The following is a 13023-nucleotide window of genomic DNA, read 5'->3' as shown; positions in this document are numbered from 1 at the left end:
CTGAAGCCCACTCGGGCACCTCACCTGTACTATCTATGTTGTGGAACTATGGAGTTAATTCTGAAAACAACATCTGAAAGTCCTGTGAGTACCTTGAGGCTCATGCCCACACTTAGTGTAATTCTGTGCATGAATCTCTCCCCAGGCATTATCCTACTGATATCCTGAAGGCATCATTATTTTCCTGAAATCAAAAAAGCTGCGTGTGGGAGGAAAATATAGAGACAAAGTTCATCAGAACTCCATATGTCAGTAAAAGGTAAATAATCGCAGGAGTAAACCACTGCGAGATAAGTCCTTAATTATTTAGGGTCAAACAGCAGCAGCATTACAGATGCAAACTAATATTTTGTTAACCACTCACCCTGGGAACACTTACACAGCAAGATATTATTCTTCACAAGAAGAGGAGGCAAAGTGTGGATTGTGATGCTTAGAAACATTTTCAAATAAATAGAAAATATTAAAAAGCATGAACAAAAAATTCATCCAAAGCAAAAAAAAAAAAAAAGCTGTCATAAATTAATTTTTTTTCAAGTTAGTAGTAGTTTCAGCTATTTCAAATATCTCTGAGATGCTTCTGCTAATTTCTGTTTGCAATTACATTTCCTTACTTTTTCACCTTTCCTGTCTTACTGTATGCAAACCCTACCGTAAACACAGGAAAAATTGACTAAGTGGCAGTAGTGAGAGGGTGTAACTGACTAAGTGGTGACACAAACAAAATGCTTTCCAATTCACAGATCAGACTAGTTGGGAGAAAATAGAAAAATACATAAAACCATTCTTCAATCCCTTTCTTGCATACTCTGCCTTCTGTAAAAAATGAGTAGTTTAAAAACTTCTTGGGAAGGAAAAAAAGAGTAGGGTGTTTTGATTAATAGCACTCTCTTATTTAAAGAGGAAACAGACATACAACATAAAAAAGGAAATTGGTCTTGCATTATGAAATCATGTGCGAGATTCTCAGCTGGTGCAAAACAGCAGTAACTTTCCTTGCCTAGGGGATGTAATGCCAATCTATATCAGCTGAGGATCTGATACAAAGAGTTTTCCTTTTATAGATATAAAAACATATTCAGACTCACTTCAATTTAGACATTAAGTATACTGGGTTGAAATTGGATTGAAGTCTCATATTTCAAAATAGTTTTCAACATCTTCTTTCTATATTTTATCTGATATCCTCTTTTCTGATCAGAAAAAGAAGATGTAAACATTCATAGAATTATTTAGGTTGAAAATACCTTCTGTGAAGTCTACTAGATTTGCTATACCTTCAAGGTCCACTGCCAGACATCAACGTGTGTTTCATTAAAGCAGAAAGTGCTTGTATAGTACACTGATACAAAACTGTTGAAAATCTCTAGGGAGCATCTACCCATCTTCTCTATGACCAGGTTCACATATGCATGCATATGCCAACCATGCTTGCCTACGTGACAGGGACAGAAAGACACCTTAACTTCCATGCTCACGTTCAGATTGGCATTTCACCTTTGCGTAGGTGGGTGCCAGGTTTTAGGGCAATATCTCATCTCTGAGTACTACTCGAAGAATTGCCTTGGAGAGTATTGCGGGAGCACTTGTCTGTTCCTGCTGGCCCTCTGATGAAAACTGTTGCAGTTGATACTGGGCAGGGTGACATTTTCTCAATTGAAAACAAAACGTAAAATTACAGATGGAGCACTGCTGAACACTGCTCAGTCAGTTAAGGAAGGAGCTCTGGAGGAACTCATGTGCCTAAGCAGCTTAGGTGCCTTCTGAAAATCCCACACCTTTACATTTCATCCTCACGCAAAAAGCAGAAACACCAGGCATGCACTTTTCACACAGGAAGAAGGAACAATCGCTGTCAATGGCTGTATCTAGGTAACAAAATCTATATTCATATTATGAAAACAATCTTCAACCACAATGTTCGTGTTTTGTAATGTGGGTTATTTTATGCCATAACTCCCTATTGTGAATATTTTTATTGTGCTTTCTTTTTTACTAAATTTCAAGTTGAAACTACAGCTACAGCCAGACGTGTGAAAATTGCACCTCACAGTTGCACAGACATTTTCCCCTTCTGACTTTCAGATCACATCCTCTTGGCTGACAACTCTCAAGCAATTCCCCCTCAGCCTAGTCCCACACTTGCACTCCCGTGGAAGCTCAAGCTTTCCGTCAGCAGGACTGCCCCAAAGTCTATCTGGACAAGCTTACTAGCTTATCCTTTCCGATTCCCGGAAATGTCAAGGCAACTCTGGATCCTAAGACCAACCTAATGCTTATAAAACAGACACCTCTACTGGAGTGAGGCTGACCCTGCAGAAGAAGTGCGTATAAAGAGTCGGGAAGCTCCATGATCACATTTTCACCTGTAGAGTTTCTGTCTGCGGCTGCACTTCAACCACTGCGTTTCAGTAGTCACACATTTGCTAACATCTCAAAAAAGTTCATCTCTAATGCTGTCACTTGTAACCAGTCCAATTATCTCCGCTCATTCAACAATGAAAAACAGAGTTTTCTATAAATGGCCTGGACACAAAAGTTGAATATCCTAGGAGATAAAAAACGCAGCAAGTCAAGATCTCCCAGAAGAGTCCTACACAAACGAGTAAGTGGGCAGAATGCAGCCCCTTGCTGTAGTGCACAGGGACTAGAAACACATCTGATCCTGATCATCAGGGCTACCAACATGACTACTAACGTGCTGTCATGCAGTGCTTATTTCTTCAGAAGATATCGAGTAGACTTGATATAGACGTGATACTATCAAATAGCAAGACAAACCCAGTGGGTCTCCGACAGCACCTGCTCTAGCGCAAGTGCTGTGGCTGCCATGAATTAGGATTTCACAGCAAGATGTAACCGAATAAAAAATGCAATCAGGAGGTTTTTGAACAAGTATGAACTCCACCAGCACATGGCATTTATTAGACGAAGAAATGGGTATGAAAAGCAAAGCAGGCTTCCAAAAGCACACAGTTCTTTTTTGCAATCTTTGGAATTTCACAGCCACTTTGGGGCTGAGAGTGTCAAAACAATCCACCAGCGAAGCCTGGATACACCCAAGGAAACATTCACAGAGAAATACGATAGCATCAGCAGAGGAGCTCAGTTACACAAAAGGAGAGGTGTGGCTGAACCACAGCTTTTCTGATTCGCGTCAAGGCTTTCCCAAAGTTCAGAGCTGCGCTATCTGAAGAGGATGGTACAGACCCAGAGCCACCAGGAACACACACTTATTTTCACAACCTGCTTCACTTAAACGGTAATGGCAAAGGGAAAAGCGAGAGGGAATAGAAGACAAGGTGGACTCACCAGAGTGCGTCCTGAGGTGTCCTGTGAGGGCGTCCCTCCGTCGGCAGGCATAGCTGCAGAAGGGACATTTGAACGGTTTCTCCCCAGAGTGCAACTTGATGTGCCTCAGCAGGTTCCCCTTCTGGGTAAAAGAGGCACCACATTGGTTACAGTGGAAGGGACGTTCACCTAAAAGGGAAATGGAAGGGAGAGAGCAGTCAAGAAACATGGGAAGATGCGCAGAGCCCATTATCCCGTTCTTTGTAACGGTGCCAGTTTACATAGGTACGGTCCCCACCACCATCACGTGGCACTTGCTAAAGTCACAGGCCATTTCTTTTGTGCAAGGAGCAAAGCCTCCAGTAGCGATTTAAGGCTCTTTCCTTCTGTAGCCTCAGATTGAGGTGATTAACGCAGCCTGATTTTCATAAAGTTCTCCACCTCTGAGGTTTTATCCTTCATAAAAGATGAGCTCTGCTCAAAATTTAGATCCATAACTATGGTTTTGTGGTATGTGTCTCTATGGTTTTTCACTTATTTTTGGTCTAGGTCCAATCAATATGAGTATTTAGAACTGATCATAACAATTGGACTTGGACAGATATTAAGGTCTTTGCTTTAAACCAAATCTTTTACTTACATTATACATTAACTTAAATCTCTTTTTGAAGGCTGTTTTGCATTGCTGGAGTGGTATAAAGAGAATTGATGCAAGTGAGGATCAGGCCCACAAGCTTTGGGCAGCAGCAAACACTGAGAAAAATCTTGTGCCATTAAACTGTGAAATAAGCAAATTTGTGCTCTAAGTAAAACTAATTGAAAAGACTCGTTTGATTAGAAAAAAAAAAAGAAAAAAAAAAAACTCTACACTTCGCCGTCTCACTTCACCCCATGCATTCTCACACACATGCAAAACTGATTTTGATGTTAATCCTTCATAAAAGAGGGAGGAAGAAAGCTCTTACAGATATGTACTAGTAAATCTTGCTTCAGTGGTTGAAAGCACTGCCAGCATTACAGTCCTACCGGGAGGGCAGCAGAAGGCAGGTGTGCCATGTATGTGCCGTACATCTGCAACTTCACTTCATGTGCGCGAACTGGAAACTCCATCTGAAAGCACTGCAGGTGCACTGAAGAAGATACTAAGGTTCTTACAATCTTGCCAAGGACACTACAGAGTAATGACCAAAAAAAAAAAAATCAGGGCAGAAAGCTCGTCTTCTAATCTGCTGAACACGAGCTCACTGGAATTGATAAAGAGTTTGTGGTTTCCCTTTTAAACTCCCACACTGTACTTAAAGGATCTGATTAGCCATTATCATCTTCTATATCATTTAAAAATGTCCATAACAGAGATATGTAAAGAGACTGCAGCAGAAAAATATATGCGTTTTTTTTTTCTTCTTTCTTTTCTGTTTTGCTTTCGCTGTCTGAGAAAAGAGGCAAAACCCCTTCCTTTGACAGGTTTCTCAGTATTCAGGAATGATAGCTTCAGTTTCAGGATGACAACATTAAAGAAGGTAGTGAGTTTCTTACCAAGTCTAAAGTCTTTCCTTTTACTCCTGCTGTGTTTAAAACTCCGCAATGAATGCGTTTTACCCACTACATCAGCCACTTATCTTCGATATTTTGGAGGCCGCATACGAGCAGGTATTATTCCTCAATAAACTGGCAGCTGAATAGATGCTGAAAGCCTTTGGGCAGGAATTTGGATAATCCCTGCACTGAAGTTCCGTGGCAAAGATGACATGAAAACACTCACTACAGTCACCAATAGCCTGCTCCTCTCTTGCAACAGACAGAATATGCTACAATAGCACAATTTACCTTAAATAACCTTTGTATCTATTTAGAGCCAGCATGAATTCATTTTTTCCTCCTGGCTCAACTCTGGGTAAATAGCTGCTTTGATCTGTTTATTATACTTGCTCCTATCATTTGATTCTTGCTCCTTGTTTAAGCTGCAGGCTTGTGGGATGACCGTAATTTTAGTCACACCTTCACACTACTGATTAGCAGCTTTTACACTTAGCACAGCTAATCTGACAATTATGCAATAGAAGGGTGCACCAAAAAAAAAAAAAAGGTAAGAACGGAATAAGAAGAAGATTCTGCTGGTTTTCAGAGGACTCTGCTTTCTCATGCCCCCTCCAGCTACTAGCAAACCAGCCTTCTTTACCACTTCAGTGCCTTTAGACTGTTTTCCAATTATTTATCTCACTGTCTTTTCTTAGTAGGTTTGTAAACAGTTCTCCAGTATTATTTCCTAATAACAGAATAACGACCTTGACATCCTTATTCATTTCCCTTACACTTCCGTGAAAAGTAAAAGTTTTTATTCACGGGCTGAAACTAATCACGCTTCAAACTAAAGATCCACTGACAAGAAGTCTTCACCTAAATAAATTTCTTCCCTACATGGCAGGCCCTGACTCTGTCTAAAATGTTTTCCTGTCTTTGGGGGTGACGGCAGCACAGGCAGACCAGAAACTACAGACCTATTAAACAGGTGGCACGTGTCTACATGGGGCTACTGACACAGTGTGTATTTCACAATTATAGCTACCTATGTATTTACCTTTTGACTACATAAACTTACACTGATTTATTAAAATAAGAACTTTTTATAAGAAGGGCATGTACTGATATATGACTGAGCTTTTTGCTTTTCAACACTGAAAGCTACATGACTGCAAAGCATTCTTAGTCTAGTTTAAGTATCAAACCTTTTCTCTATTTCAGAGCTAAACCAGGGCAGAAAAACCTCAAACTTTAGCGACACACACACACACACACAAAAGTCTGAGTGGGGAGAGGGGAGGAACAGCTAACCAAACAAAAAAGATGTTTCTTTTCAACTCCAGATTTAAGATTTAAAGCCAGACAAAACCAAGAATGCTTTAAAAGCCTTGTTCTCCAGTGCAGGCAAGTTAATTATCTAAAGTTACTTCAGGAATGGACAAGGCAAGGAAGCTGGAGCTGCAGAGTATTACCTTTCCTAAAGGCTTAGTAAGACAGGCTTGTGCCAGGGAACAGCCTCAAGAATTAAATTAATTAAAAAAAAAAAAAAAAATCTATCAGGGTTTATCATTTTACAGTTAAATAAAGTATTAATTAAAAGGTATGATTTCAAATATTAACCTCTAAATTACAGTAAAATACTGCTGAAACTTCACAGTTCGCTATTTAACATCTATCCATTACAGCTATGTCTCCTCCAGGAAAAATAATAATGAAATATTACTGCTCTTTAGTTAGACCAGTATCTAAAGTACACAAGTTATCTTGCTGTTGTGTAAACAAATACTGAGATGAAAGGTGAAGTGGACCAACGGAGTCAGGGTTGTTAACAAGATATAAGTATCTTTAATATATGGCAGCTGGCTGGGGACTTCATAGCACAAGCTACCAACGCTGTCTAGCTGATACAACCTGAAACCAGGCGTCTGAACTGATTAACTTCCTACTAATAGCTTTCATATTTTACCACGTATATGTTAAACGTTATTTCAGAAAGCAAGCCAACTCCTTTTTCTGCTTAATTGGAAGCTTCCCCGTGCAATAACTCTCCTTTACCGCCTCAGCACGGAAGTGCTGCGCAGAAGTTTCAATATGAGTTATCCTTCTTCGAATCTCGTACCGGTGCAAAATACATCAGTGATATTTTCTGTACCAAAACAGAAATTTAACTGAGGACAAAGTGCCTGCAGAACTTGCAACCAAAGAGACTTAGATTTTCATAACCCTTGGCTGGCAACTTCTGTTCCTTTGAAATCAAACAGGGCATCTCACAAAATAGTGCACTAGTTCTTGTTAACGGCAAGGCCCGGTTATTTCTACAGCAGTGCTCCAGTCCCATCCTGTGAATGTTTTAATTCCTTTTTTTGAATAACACTGCTTTTAAAGCCTCTTCAAAATAACAAGGAAAGCCAGGATAGAGTTCTTCTACATATAAGAACTGGGTCCAGAGGGACTACATTTAACATCTGTCCTGGCTAAATGTATATCTAAGACCTCAGCTCTTTTTGTTTGGCACATACTTTTGATGCAAAGGATAGCTTAGGTATTTCTCAAACAGGATTTTTTTTTTTATTAACCTTTTAATGCAAAATTACTGTGCCCATGCTGCCATCAGAAAGTATTTGCTCATATTAATAATATTGATTTTCACTCTTCTGTACCAGGCTTTTCGTTAATATTCAGTTAAAATGAAACATTTATCCTGATTCATCAGATGCTGCAACTGCTCAGATTCTGCTCTGTCCCGGGGGCACAGATGAAATATCAGCTCTGCTACCGACAGGCAGTGAGTTGCAACTTGCCTCTACCCAGGCAAGATACAGAGTAGACAACTTTGCTTTATTTCTGTATTTGTTATTCTGAGGACTATCTAGTCCACGTACCTACTTACTGTTCTATCAGATTCACTCAACAGGCTGCACATCACTTGAAATTGGGGATTTCACTAGTTTTTTTGTTGGGAAAACCTACTTGCCAATAGGGTAATTTATTATTAAACAGTAGTGACAAATCTCTCATGAAAAATTCCTGGGAAATCCTGAGTGATTTCCAAGTGTCCTCTGTACACAGATTTATAAGTGTATTCTTAGGAGAAAAAAATCCTTTAAGTGAACTGGTAAACATATCAGAAGAGTTTCGTTACTGAGTACTGCAAGTAAAACATCCTTCTGCAGAGAGTGATTTCAAAGAATCTAAGCTCTCCTTCCTTATGCTTAAGTAGAAAACGAGACTTTTGGAAAAGTTAGGTTTAGGAATTTAAGTAGAAAACACCACTTGCAGAAATTTGGCCCTACAGTTTTTGATTCAGTGCCAAACTGATTCAGATTGCACGAGGTAGGAGCGTGTGCTAGGTTACAAATTACAAGTTAAACCAAATAAAACCCTTCAACTAGAATAATAAGACAGGCAGTCCAACAGAGTTAATTGTAATGTGTTAATATGACCATTTGTTTAAATTTGTTCCTGGTTAGCTCTTTAGGCATAAAAGTCTTTTACACTGAACAGCATGGCTGGGTTTTTCTCAATTTATTAATTGTGTCTCAAAAACTTGAACTCTGCATGAAAACAAAATTAAATAGCATTCAGAGTTCCAGGGTTGCGTATGTTCAGTTATAATGCTACGGATGCTGCTAAAGCAGAACATGAAGATTTCCCTCTTAAGCACATAACGTATCTCATTTCACTGACTTTACAGTACTAAAATGCATGTGGAGTGCAAGCAAAGAGCTGAGACCCTCCTGCAGTTAGCAACCCCAACAAGCCTAAAAATAACCTATCAGCAGCCCAAAGTGAAAGCAGAGCAAGACTGCTGTCCCTGCTGCCTCATGCCCTGTACACGGGGACCTCCACTGCATCCACAGAGAAAGCATTTAACCTCTGGGCATTCTTAAAATAAGCAGCATGATCCCAGCCCTCCCTTAAAAATAAAAAGTGTTTCAGAATCCAGCAGTGGACTAGAAGGACCAGACATTAGGGCGGAGAAAAATCACAGTTCACAGCGCATGGGAGAACAACGTGTGGACCGCACAGATCACAGAGGCAGCAGCACGGCTGTGTCAGCAAATGGTTTCTGCTTTGCCGAAAATGAGAAGCAAGGAAATTTTCATTCAGGCCCGCTCACAGAAAGCCTAAAGAGGTGAGAAATCACTGGAGTTCCTTTTCTTTACTTCAGACAAGTTGGATTATTGACCTTATCTTCCCCTTCTCCCCTTCCCTCAACATGCCCAAGCACAAGCCCCTGGAGCATCCAGTGCCAATATTCTGTGACCAGACGTCTCCTGCAGTTACAAAAAACTCTGATAAAGATGCCGCAACTCAGGGCATGTGCTGTGGAATATGAAATTTGGACCAAAAGAAGATAGTATGGGAGAGGAGGAAAATAAATCAAACCTGACACATGCTATTTTTCTGACACGAGGACGTGGCATGTGAGGGAGGAGGCGAGGGTTACCCCGCTCACAAAAGCGGGGAGTGCATCACACTTAATTCCCACACTGAATGTTTTATTTATTTTCTGTCAGTGATGACAAATAAATAGAAAGGCCTTCTCCTTGATGCCCATGCAGATTACAGAGATGCTTCACTCAAATTATCAGTGTTTCAGAGAAATGTGTTTGTTGGTATCAGATGAGCAGGACCACGGGCTCCATGACAGAGGTGCCGTGGACCTGAACATCGTTGGCACCGCGTGCATGAGGCAGCGCTTGTGTGGATCCAAAGGATGAATGGGAAACCTCCAGCTCGATGTGTCACGGTAAGGGGTGACTGCAGACATCAGAGGGAACGGATTGCTCCAGCAAATGAGGATGAAAGATGGGACACTGAGCTTATCTACTCTGGCCTCAGCCATAGCACAGATTATTTTCCCCATCCCTGTATCTGTTTGACTGAACCATCCTAACATGGCAGGGGAAACAACTGCTCCTTAGAAACACATGAGTAATGGCTGGAGAAAACCGTGCCCTTTTATGTGTGCACACCGCCAAAGCCATATGGCATAACTTCTCGCAAAGCTTTGGTCCCCAGTGTAAGGAAAGCCACTCTCATCCCAGCATACATGCAAATTACAGCCTCTACTATGGACCGCAGAATTTCGTGTGATTTACAGAGAACACTGTCAGGTTTCTGAGGAAGGGAAAAGGCCTTTAGTTTTTGCCAATGCAAACAACTGGCCAGAGCATGCTTTGGTTGTGTACAGATAAAGAGGAGAGTAAGGCAGGATTCAGCTCCCAAGAGATACTTAAATTGGCTTTAAGAGGTAAGGATTTACATGCCAGTTGCATTAGCTGACAAAGAATATCATCCGTTTCCACTCACCAGGGACAACCTCCCTTCCCTCCACCATTCTCCCTTGGGCTGCAAAACCAGACTACCCACAGGTCAGGGCTCATTCCAGAGCTGGGGCCAGCCCATCACGCCCGGCTGCCGAGGAAGTGGCAAGAGATTTTAAAATACTGCACTTGAAAAGAAAGATACCAGTATGTTAAAAATACTCCTTAAAATAAAGGATGTGGAAATCCAAGCAAACTTCTCCTTCTGTTGTAGACAGTGAAGTAGCAGCACGTATTCAAAAACAAACAAACAAAGCGGAGGGGGAAAAAAAAAAAAAAAGTCCCACGCAAAATTTGCCAACTGGTTTACTGAGAGCAGAGCACTGAGCTGCACATGAAAAGGAATGCCATTTCCATTTGCTTGAAATCATCTGTAAAGAGCAATACATCACAGCTCCTCTGCTCAGATGGGAAGAGAGTCAGAGCTCTACAGGAACCAGCAGTAGCCTGAAGGCAGAATCCACCAGTTACACAATTCCTACCCGTGCACTGCACACGGTCGCCTTGCCTGCACGCACAGGAGATTTTGTTCTGTTCACTTTGAATCTGCGTGCCTTCCGTAACATCAAAAAGGCAGCTTGTCTGTATTTAAAAGAGGCGCTAGCTATTCAATATCTCAAAAAATGCAGACCATTTAATTAAGTACCTAAATCTAAATTTAGCAGGTCTAATTTAGCTGCTCAAGTTCAAATATGTGGACTCCAATGCACCTACAATACATATGGCTCAGATACATGCAAGTGCCAACAAAAACTTTTAGGGAGGTTGAAAGCTGGGGATTCAGTCTGTTACATTCTTTATTCCCTTTCCTAGTAACAGCATGTCAAATTGTTAATCAAGATTTTGGTTCTCCAGCTAATGCTTTTCATCTGTCGTAATTGCTGTCTAAAATCATGACTGCATCATAAATGATATTGCAATGCTTTGCATTATACATTTATATTAAGTTATTATCAATACAACTTATATACAGGGCATTAACTATGTAATATATATTTATTATTGCTCTGTACAGAAAATCTATTGATTTCTTTCCCATGAAGAGCACACTACTTGACTGCAAACTACAAGGTTTGCAAAGGGATTACACAAAGTCTTTCTTACGCTACCTTAAAATCCCACTTTTCTTTTTATATCCTAGCAGATCTCAGTCACTGTGAGTCTCTCTCCCCATTAAATAATAACAGAGAAAGACAGAAACCAAAATATCTTTCATTATGTCCAAAAAATATGAAGAACAAACACCCACTGAGGCTCCAACACAGAAACCTGTGCTTAAAACTGTAACAAGATGTAAGTGTGTATCTTAAGCATGTATTGTAGCACTTCAGATGATTTACATGTGCTTAAAACTCACAAAAGTTAAGCACAAGCTTAAGTGCTTTTTTGAAACAATGGCTCTGCCAGGTAGACCTCTGCAAGACCAAAGAGCACTGTTTTCTAGCACCACCTGTATTTTTAGCACCAGGATCGCTAGGTAATGAGTGTCCTCTGTGGGGTTTGCTAATCCCAAGTTTGCCGGGCTACCAGCATCACGCCCAGCCACAGCCAAAGCAGGTGTGAGATCCCCAGTAAACTGCTGGCGTTGTCCACCTGTGAGCACCTCCACAGGAAGACCATCTAAGACTCACCTTAAAGGCTCAAAAGCTTTGCACATGTACTCACACATGAACACACACAAACACACACCCCCACATGCCAGAGAATGACCCTCACCATGCCATCTTGCCCCTAGTCAATAACAGTAAAAAAGGCAATTTCCAGACTTTTGTGCTGTTTTTCAGAACCAAAGGCTGGAAATCAATGTGAAGGAAGCACCATGCTTGCCAGAAGCACAGCATCACCAGAATTTGCAGAGCAGGAAGAGAAACAAACCAATGAAGCCTGTCTTTCCCCTCCCCAGCCTCCTGTTACCCCATGAATGAAAAGGGAAGAGAGAAGAGTTGTCACGTAACATCAACATCAGACGCCACAGGCAGTCATCAGAATTTCTTTCAGCTGCTTACCAGTGTGGCTCCTTTTATGTACCATTAGCACATTGGGCCCAATGCAAACCATGCCACAGACGTCACATTTCAGTTTACCATTCGGAAGCCGGATTCCTCCCTCGCTCGTTAACTCCTGGATCTTTCTGTTATCCGCCATCTCGTTACTCTCAGTGAGGGGCTCTTCCAGGCTGCTTCCTTCATCATGAGCCCTGATCTCATCTTCCTGACTCAGGGGCTTCCTGTCACACTCCTCATCACTTTGCATTTCTAGCTTTACTGAATTTGCTGAAATTAAAAAAAAAAAAAAAAGGGAAAAAATAATTAAAAAATTTGTACCTTCTACATTCCCAATTGCTAATATTGATAAATTTCTACTATTATTTAAAAAATTATTATAACTATTATAAAATTATTATAAACTATTATAAAAAATAAAGCACAGCCTTGAACCAACACGAGGACCTCATGGTGGTGATGGCACCACAAGTTACAACTGCGTATTTCTTCAAGGCCTTGGTTTGTGTGGTTTTGATTTTATTTTTAATTACTATTTTCTATCCCTAATTTACAGATTCCAAACTAAGGCACAGCATGATCCAGAGATCTACCAAAAGTTGCAGAGATGCAACAGGCTTAAGAACAGACCTCCCGCTTCTCAGCTTGAAACACAGTAGCTCCCTTCCATTCAAGGAGCCCAGGTCACAAGAGCAAAGGACACAGGCACAGCAGCTTCTTCCGGGTCTCTCCTAACTAGCGCACCAAGACCAGGGTTTCCAAAGACAGGACACGGCAACGCCACAGCTCACAGAAACAATCACCCTTCTCAAGCAGGATTGTTCAAAAGGCAGGGACAGAGCGAAGCCAGGCTTGTGGGCTGTGTCGGTAATCTCCAA

At 41.0% G+C, this 13023-nt stretch overlaps 1 protein-coding gene across 2 annotated transcripts in view; it reads right to left on the bottom strand.

The window, feature by feature from the left end:
• Nucleotides 1–13023, bottom strand: part of IKZF2 (IKAROS family zinc finger 2) — a 109060-nt gene that overhangs the window by 34567 nt on the left and 61470 nt on the right. For both annotated transcript variants that reach the window (XM_065637424.1, XM_065637425.1), the window contains exons 4-5: nucleotides 12149–12415; nucleotides 3313–3480 (exon numbers count right to left, since the gene is read on the bottom strand). In XM_065637424.1, coding sequence (XP_065493496.1) covers nucleotides 3313–3480; nucleotides 12149–12415 — 435 coding nt within the window. The remainder of the gene's footprint in view (nucleotides 1–3312; nucleotides 3481–12148; nucleotides 12416–13023) is intronic.

This window comes from Caloenas nicobarica, chromosome 6 (assembly GCF_036013445.1).
Source record: "Caloenas nicobarica isolate bCalNic1 chromosome 6, bCalNic1.hap1, whole genome shotgun sequence".
NCBI classification, from domain to species: Eukaryota; Metazoa; Chordata; class Aves; order Columbiformes; family Columbidae; genus Caloenas; species Caloenas nicobarica.
Note: the sequence above shows the minus strand (reverse complement) of the source record. Positions and strands in the feature narration are given on the sequence as shown.